Source organism: Humulus lupulus, chromosome 4 (assembly GCF_963169125.1).
Source record: "Humulus lupulus chromosome 4, drHumLupu1.1, whole genome shotgun sequence".
Lineage (NCBI taxonomy): Eukaryota > Viridiplantae > Streptophyta > Magnoliopsida > Rosales > Cannabaceae > Humulus > Humulus lupulus.
Window position 1 is genome coordinate 5,321,459 of NC_084796.1, and position 9,370 is coordinate 5,330,828.

Sequence of the window (9,370 nt, forward strand, 5' to 3'; positions counted from 1 at the left end):
ATATTTTAATGCATATATAGATAGAGATAATGACACCCTTTTTTGTCTTCTTCCTTCCATAAACAAAAAACAACAACAAAACCTAAAACACAGCTTTCATACCACGCTCCCAACCCAAGTGGACAAGTTGGTGTTGGAGGAAACGTGTGAGTATAGTCTATGAAAAAATAGTGTATACAACAAAGTACAGAATACCAGATAAGAACGTTTGACCACAGCACATGTTTTTTAATACATATCGAACGCGGTCTTCCTTTATGTACTATACATAATATATATAGAGAGAGTTCTATATTGGAACGTTATTCAAGAAAAACCAAAACTTTAAAGAGGTTACTTTTGTTGTTTTTGTTGTTGATAATCGATGGTACTCTTGGTAGCAAAGATCAGTAAGCTTTATTCCAAGCTGGAGAATCTCCACCACCACCACCAACCTAGCCAGACAGAGGCTTTGTCAGCTTCCCTTGAAGGGTTTGAATCCCAAGTCTCCAATCTCTTGAAAAAGTTTCAGTCTTTGGAGTTAGAGATCTTGTCCTTCTCATGGATTCAGCAATGTTTTGAGCTCATTTCGTTGATCAACAAGGCTTTTGCTAGGCTGGTTGTGGAGATTGAATACCCTGCAAGCAGTTGGGAGGCTTCTTCTGTGGATGAATATCTCAAATACAGCTTGAATTTGCTTGACTTTTTCAACTCAATCAGCTCCTCTCTTTCTCACCTTGCTCAAGCTCGGCTCTCCTTGTCTCATGGTGTGAACTTAGAGGAGAAATCCCCAGCTTTGGCTCTGAAGAATCTGAAGCCTATTCAGCCATTTAGCTCCAACAAAGAGTTGGTCAAAGAAAAAGTCAAAGAAGCTTCTTGCTCTGGTAAGGAAGAGGTAATCCACCATGCTTTGATGGTTATTGAGGGTTTGGGTTATTGGGTATGTGGGGTTGTGTTGTCTGGTTTGTCTGGGGATGATAAGATCTACTCTGAGGTGAGAAAATTGGGAATTGGGTTTGTGAAATTTTCTTCCTTTATTAGATTAGAGACAAGTGTTTATGAAGCTATAGTGGAGAAGAAGAGTGGGGTCAAGGAAGTGAAGGAGGTGAATGAGGCAGTAGCTAAGCTTGTGACTGCAATTTCTGGTGGGAAAAGCAGTGATGATGAAGCTGAGGAGTTGAGAAAGAAATTGGGGGTATTTGAGGCACAGTTAGAGGTGTTTGGAAAAGAAGTGAATCATCTTTTTGATGAGGTTTTGAGTGGAAGAAATCAATTGCTCAATGGATTTAGACAACTAAGTGAATAATAACCAGCACCAGTATACTTTTCTAAAAGCTTCTTATTTCAGAAGAAGTTTTGAATCTTTTGTATATCTAATATTATTTCTATTTCTTTTTCATTTTGATTGTAAGATGTATTTATTTTCTTTAAGAAGAAATCTATGTACAGAAAGCACAAATTCAATTATTTATTTTCTCAATCTATTCTCTTTGCTGAATTCTTATAATTCTAGATTAGGTATAACCATTTCTGGAATGGGTGTCACAAAATAGCCCTTTTTTCACTTTACAAAATGTTTTTTTTTTCTTTTTTTTTACCCAACTCACGCATATCCTGCCTTGGCACAAACTGCCAAAAGTTATTTTTTTAAGGAATTATTAAAAAAATATATCAATTTGGAAAATAATACTGAATAAAATATCTATATTTTCGATTAATTTTCTTGAAAACAAAAATGAAAGAACATTGATTTAAACAATGAAGCATTGTAACAAGAACACAAGAGCAGCCAGAATATCAATGAGATGAGAAAGAAGAATATATTTGCAAGAAAGAGAAGAATCTATTTTGATGCATACTAAAGGAGAAAGCTATATATGTGGCATGCAATGTCCATAGTTAGTTACTTCCATAAGAATGTTATGACTAATCACTAGACCAGAACCAGCCTAAAAGGAACAAATCTATCTGACTTCCAGCTTAGGATCCTACACAAATTTTCTTCAGTAGTTTATCAACAAAAATTGCAAAACTTAGACAAATCGCCAAATTCATTTCGGTTTTGCTGTGTGATTCCGTGAAAAGAATCAAAGGAGGCCCATGTTGCTTCCTGAGTCAGTGGAGTGCATTTCTTGCTCAGGAGACTTCCTCTTTCTGTAAGCATCACTAGCTAACCTGGAGGAAGAGTAACACATCAATGAGTAAATATCACATAGCCTCAGAGCCCTATATATTTTTATTTCTTTAATTAAAACCAGGCTCTTTGCCTAACTATGCAATATTTAGGGACTAGGAAATTAGTATCTAACAAGGACTCGAACATTTGTGCGAGCAAACCACAAACCACATGTCTGGCCATTTGAGTTATTCCTGTCGAGTGTCTTAATAATCAAACTTGGTTAAACATTTTCGCCGAAGAATCTTTGCCTAACCGTACAATATTTAGGGCCTAGAAAATTATAACAATTTCTATGTAAGTGCCTACTAAGAATTCAAACATAACACATTGTGGGAGCAAACCAACATGTCTAATCCTCCTGGTTGTCTCAATAATCAAATTTGAAAAATGCATATCTCAGTAACTTTTTATAAACAATCTCAGAGAAGAATTAGTACCCTAAATGCAAGGTAGTGTCAGAGTCTCCTTTCTCGGCTGCGAAATGGGAGTTCTGGTCTGGACCAATGTCACTATGGTTAGCACTAGAATTTTTCTTTTCAATGGGGTAGTACTCAAGATATGATGGAACTGTGCAGTCAGCTCGAGGAAATAAACATCGAAGCTCTTGAACCTACAAGTTAAAGCAGGAAAAATCAGAAACATTATTCTCTGAGATAAGCTAATGTTACAAACTCAATTTGTAGCAAAGACACACACAAACTTACCTGTCTGCGTAATGTTTCGTTTTCAAGCATAACGCGCTGCTCCTGGAAACCAAAAATTTGGAAGGATAAGCATGTATTTACTTTGATTTGAGGTTGATACAACCATGTACAAGATAAGAAATCTAAATTTCTTATATCCAAACTACAATTATGGTAATACATTGGGAAAAACCATCACCATTCATATGCTTTCTAACAAAATTTATTAGCTTTGTCACATCGAATTTTTCGCAATCTAAAACAAAAGCGGTCTCCACCCTCGTTCTATAATTAAAAGCGAAAACTACTAGAATAATAAGCATAACAATAAAGTACAGTAGGTATGTCAGCATTTATACTTGATATTTTCTCAGTTAATTGAAGACTAGCAAGTTGTTGAGGCTTGCACTTACCTGTAGTCTTGATTGCTCTAGTTGCTCCTTCAGTGTTTTCTCCTGAAATCATAAGATCAACAACTAATAAGGTCTTTTTAAATGCTAAAAAACAATAAGCTGATTTAGAAGCCAATATGATACTGATAACAAATAAGAGTTATTCTAGACAAAAGTTATGAACCTTTCTCTCCTTCACTGAAGTTAATCCTTCATTTAGTTGATGTTCAAGATGCTGCAATTCTTTTAAGCTCACTCCACTTAAGTCTTCGCCCAACAAACGTCTAAAAAAAACAAAGAACAGAGCATTGAATTATTTTCTACTTTCATTTTTAGGATCTTGCAGCATCACAGAACTATAAGCTCCAAAGAATACATACAAGTTTTTCCTTTGTAGCTTTGCGATTTCATCCTTTAAAACATCAACCTCCTTGGAGTCTTGCTTCTGAAAAGTTACAATGAGAAGCATAATAGTGTTTTTTATCTTAAAAATAAGATCATGGGAAGCAAGAGAGAAAACAGGAGAAAAGCAAAAATTAGAGCCTTTTAGATTTGTATTAATCCTCAAAAAAGTCATTTCCTTCAAGCCAAAACTTCATCAGGTGAAAATAGCAATACATTATTATTAGAAATGCCTTCAATATATTCCCAAAATCTATCAAGATTAGTTTACAAAAAGAAGTACAATACATAAATCAAGATATACATTATACATGTTGTACTTAATTTGGTCAATGGAAATATCATACTATTTAAAACGCTAATACAAGTGGTTTCTCTCTTAACTAAAGTACATAACTCAGCAAATATAACAATAAGAGGTTCTATTAAAATTTAATGAGTTAGGAGAGTTATTCAACAACTTCTTAAGTACATTCCAAAAGTATTATTGGTTTGGTTTCATTTATTTAATATCTATTTGTCTTGTCAAAATTCTGAATCAACCTATATTTCTAAGTAATTGAAAAAAGGCAAGACTTTTCTAATAAGAAGCAAAATTATATATATACTTTTGCCCAAATCCCCAACTTTAAATGACACAATAAAAGAGACAAACAAGTATATATGTGTGAGATGTGACAAAGAATACCTCTGTTTTGTCTACAATAGCACCTTCAGGATAATCTACACATTTATTGTACCTTGCCAGTGTTCGTTTCATACTGTAAAAACAACAAAAACGAATACAAAATAAGTGTATCATTTTAGCCATACGAGGCACCTTGTGTTGTCCAATCAGTCTATGTGTCACCAGAAGAAAATGAGAGAAAGCTAAAGAGAAGTGAAAAACAACCAAAAAATGAACATAATAGTAAACCGAGAGGAAGAAGTATATATATAAATAAATGGTTAGATAAGAAAACCCAAATGAATCTATGGATTAAAAAACCACTCAAAGTAATGATATTGAGAATCGTTACAGAGTACCAAAAAGAGGGATAGAATGCTTAACAATGTAGATTTAGACCCATTAAGCAGCAGCCACTAATAGAGTGTCACCAAAATAATAAGCAAAAAAAACCCAGACATCAATTCCAACATGTAGCCCCTTTAAGCAGTTACAGAATATCAAGAAGAAAATCCTTTCAAAAAAGAATATCAAGAAGAAAAGAAAAACTAATAACAAATCTCAGATAAATATTTTCTATCGAGTCCATTTAAAGAAACCATATTTACAAACATTTAAGGAACAGAGTTAAGAGAGGAGTGTATTCAAAAGGATAAATGATTGCATAAAAAAAAAACACATGCAAAACATTTAAAAAGAAAACTGAACGAAATGAAAGTAAATCTCTTCCATACCCAGAACTCGAAAACTCAAAAAGTTTCCCTGTATTAGAGAAGATTATAACAGCAACCTCAGCATCACAGAGAATAGCAAGTTCCTGGGCCTTTTTAAGCAAACCAGCCCTTCTCTTCGAGAATGTGACTTGTCTGCTATTAGCATTTTCAATCCTCTTGATCTCAATCTTACCCCTACCCATCTTGCAGTTTCCAAACAAACAAAAAAAACCCAGATGCCAAAATTGTTCAAAACTCAAAACCCAGAAAGAAAAATCCAATCTTTCAATCAAAAAACCTTTCTTTTATTATTATTATTATTATTACTATCTCTCCTTCTTCTTTTATCTCCCTAACCCCTTAATGGGTTTTCTTGTTCTAATCTTGGAAAAGAGGGTGTGAGGGTTGCCAAATATAGAGAAGATGAGAAGATAAAGGGCCGTGAGATAGAGAGCGTTTTACCCCAAATGGCGAGAGCTTGGAAACGGCAAGCTTTTGCATGGCTCTGTATACTATTTAGAGTTGTGCATGACTCTTTTTTGCCACATTTAGAGTGGTGTGGTGTTAATAGGGTCTCTACTTTTGGGTCCCACTTTTTTAATATTTATTTAATCAATAAAATTATATACAAAATTATTATTATTATTATTATTATTTTAATCTTAGTCAGTTTTGGCTCATAATTGGGTCCCACTTGAGGGTGGTTTTCAGAACAAAAAAACCCCTTCTTTTATTATTGTCATTATCTAATTTGCTCTGCAAAATTGGTAAGCTCATCATTATTGCCACAAATGGTAAATTCACTACCAAAATTAGAGAAAAAGAGGTACTCACCTATTTTGAGTCCTTTGCCGTTTTAGAAGTGAATAAATTAAAGAAGAAGAACCAAAAAATAAAAAATAAAAAAATTATATTTGAGAAAGTGTTTATATTTGGGGTGTGGCCCACCCAACTTTTTTTTTTTGACCTATTTCTTCTTTTTATAAATATGTACAAATAAATATTTTGCCACATTAAGATGTTTTTCTCTTGTTTTGGTTACATTAAGTCTTTACATTTAGTAAAGAGCCTACCATATTTAGAGAACCCCATTTTCCTAGTTTGTCTCTACATATTTTTTTGGAAGGATTTAGTGGCATCTTGTTACTTGTAATTTTTTATTTAGTTTCAAAAAAATATCCCAAAATATCATTTTTAAAAGAAGGGTAGTCCAGATAGAGTTGTAAGAATTAGTTACACTAGTGTAGGGAATAAAAGAAAAAGAAAAAGAAAAACATTTCAAACAAATAATATTTATTAAATAAAAGAAAAGGGTTGCTATTTTGGGAGGGAATCCCATATGCTTTATTAATCGTAATCTTTATTTGTGGAGATATATGTGGGATTTTTTATTTTTTATTTTTGACTGTATATTAGAGGTAATTAATAAGATGATACCAACTATAATTTTGACTAGGTAGTAGTGTATAGTGTAGTTGGTATAATAGTGTGAAAAAAGCTATGAAGTTATTAGTGGTCAGATATACATAATATTATGAAGTACGTACATTACATAATGCTCATAGCAATGAAAGTTGTGTTATGATATGTTGCTATTGCATTATATTTATTTGTACGGTAAAGCCCCTGACAAATCATATCTCTTCCCAATGTTCTAAACTAGTTTTAAAAGTCAATTTCTTGCTCTTTAATGAAAATTTTTGTTTAAGAGTTCAACCATCAACTTTTAGAGTGGGAATTGGGAATTCTGATTTTTGTCCAACTTAATTATATAGAATAATTAAATAATAAATTAGGAAAAAAAAGAAAAGAAAGAGATTTAACTGTTAAAATCTATCTACGTCCACAAATCACTTTTATTAAAATATGCGTTAAAGCTTCAAGACTAAATCCGTGTTATTTATAGATTTTGTTACAAGAATATCTTCCCACAAATTTAGAAAAGTCATAATATAACATTCAAATTTAAATTCAAATGAATATCTAAATAATACATATTAAATGCATTATATAATAAAAGATCTGTTTTTCGTCAACTTAAATCGAAAGAGCTCTAAACAATTATTTAAGTAAACAAGGAAGAGCAGATTTAAGTAAACAATGAAGAGCAGTTGGATTTTTACGTGATTCGGCAGTTAAAATCTGCCTAGTCTACGAGTCAATATTATCGATTTGTGATATTCTCTCATAGCTTTTACAAAGAAATTTAGCAGTGTTCTCCGTACCAAATTGTGCATGTCCACAAATGAAATTCTCCAAGCTATTTATAGAACTGGTTAACAAAATTTCTCCTTATTTCGGGAAGTTACAATTCAAATTTGAAATAAATATAATTAAATACATTAGTTACATCATATGCCATGATAATTGGAATTTAATATCAAATAACAACAAATCCCTAAGGAATAGAAATCTCCTAACAGTTATTGCGTACAAAGTGTGTTGCTAACCTTGAACGTAAGGTTTACACGTTTTCGAGATCGACCAACAGTTCGAGCTCGTTATTATAGTCAGTCTCATCCTTAGCCAATGATTTCATCGAGCTCAATCTTCGAAGACTAACACCTCGAGCTCGCACTAAGACTCAAATTACACACATACCTCAGGGAAGATTCGTTCTTTCGAGCTTGTTTAAGCTCGAGCCTTATAAACTTGTGCTCGATCACCAACAGGAACAAGTCACGAATCATGCACACTTATACAAGTGTTGAGCCATTACTTGTCATTTTCGAGCTTACGTTTACAAGCCTGCATTTCGAGAATCATTTATGACGGTGTCGAAATTTGGGTGTAACAATATTCGATGTTAACCAATCCCACATACATAGGGATTTCTTAACAACATCTTTGTGTATCACTTTAACGCGTATTCGAGCTTGATCACTGCCTCAACGCGCTTTCGAGATCACCCAAAGCCTCGAGCTCACCATTCCAGTTATTACCACCTCCTTTCTTGTTTAGTCATTCGAACTCATCTTTTGGAGGAGTCTGACGCTTTCGAATCTACAACTAATGCTCGAGCACTAATGACGTAACAAGGAATCGCATGACAATTTGTACAAATATAATGCTAACACTTGTTAATTTTGAGTTTACTCTTTACAAGCATACATTTCGAGATTGTTTATTTATTCTCGAATTTTGGGTGTAACATAATGATTTTTCATGAGGAAGTTCTTGCTTTATTGGTGAAATTTATTTTGGACTTAAAACTATTAAGTTTTTCTATTCAAGTGTTCTTCTATCATGTTTATTTTTTTTTATGAGAATTGCTAAGAGGCACCAGTGGTGAGGTGACATACCGCTATCCGTAATATTGGGTCTCACATATTTGTATTTAATAAATTTTATGGGGTATCGCTAACCAACCATAGGTGTCACCTTATATGGTGTTGAGTACCTTAAGGTACCAAATAGCAACACCCTTTTTTAAATATATAATATAGCTAATTAGTTGGTTTGCGTGCTTTTTTAGCTAAACAATAAGTTATTTGGATAAAATTATCCTTCTATATTATTATTTTTTTCATTTCATTCTTGTTGGGCTTCAATCTCTATTTCAAAATATAAAAAAGAATAATACTGACTCCAATTTTACAAAAAAAAAAATCTTAAAATCATTTGTAGTATAATTTTTTATAAAATAATCTTCTAAATAAGATAGAACTTTGGATAGATTATGGAGGGTGTTCATATTAATTATTATTGTTCGAATAGTATTGAAAACAATACATGCTACTCACTTCTAATAATGGAGTATTGCAATATGATATACATGCTTCGATTTGAATATCACATACTAACAAAATTATTAGTGAATCTAATAATATTAAGAGATAATTAATTAGTTAGTGCTTGAAAATTAGTTTATTAATTCAAAATAATCTATGCGACTAACTAATTTTTTTTATTGATTATTGGTTTCTAAAAAAGAAAGACACGTACAATTTTTTATTATAATCGAAAATCTGATTTGTATTCTTTTCTTTATTATCTATGCATCTTATTTTTTTTAGAAAAAAAAAAAACTAACCAAACAAAATTATTCAAACAAAACACAAAATTTTAATTTTCAAATCATAATATCTCAAACTAATATTTCAAATAAATAACCCCATAATTCGTACATCTAAGTGAGTAACATGTGGCTCGGGTTACTTGGGATTCAAAACAATTTTGTTTCTTAATAAATATGAGCCATAATATTATATTCTCTCAAAATAATAAAGAGTATTATTAAATTCACATTTAAATCTTATCATTGTATTAATTATAAGTGTTGTTATTTGGCACCTTAAGGTGTCCAACACCACATGAGTTGTCAGCCTATGGTTGGTTAGCGATACTGCATTATA

The 9,370-nt window shown here is 32.2% G+C and overlaps 2 protein-coding genes across 2 annotated transcripts; one reads left to right on the plus strand and one right to left on the minus strand.

The window, feature by feature from the left end:
- Positions 1 to 364: 364 nt before the first annotated feature.
- Positions 365 to 1,285, plus strand: LOC133831795 (protein BPS1, chloroplastic-like). The gene has a single exon (XM_062262209.1). The coding sequence runs from the start codon at positions 365 to 367 to the stop codon at positions 1,283 to 1,285; it is 921 nt and encodes a 306-aa protein (XP_062118193.1).
- Positions 1,286 to 2,023: 738 nt separating this feature from the next.
- On the minus strand, positions 2,024 to 5,530 carry LOC133829777 (agamous-like MADS-box protein AGL15). The gene is made up of 8 exons (XM_062259572.1): positions 5,037 to 5,530; positions 4,324 to 4,396; positions 3,614 to 3,678; positions 3,418 to 3,517; positions 3,255 to 3,296; positions 2,863 to 2,904; positions 2,596 to 2,768; positions 2,024 to 2,154 (listed from the first exon to the last, which is right to left on the minus strand). The coding sequence occupies exons 1-8, from the start codon at positions 5,216 to 5,218 to the stop codon at positions 2,067 to 2,069; spliced, it is 765 nt and encodes a 254-aa protein (XP_062115556.1). The 5' UTR covers positions 5,219 to 5,530; the 3' UTR covers positions 2,024 to 2,066.
- Positions 5,531 to 9,370: the final 3,840 nt, after the last annotated feature.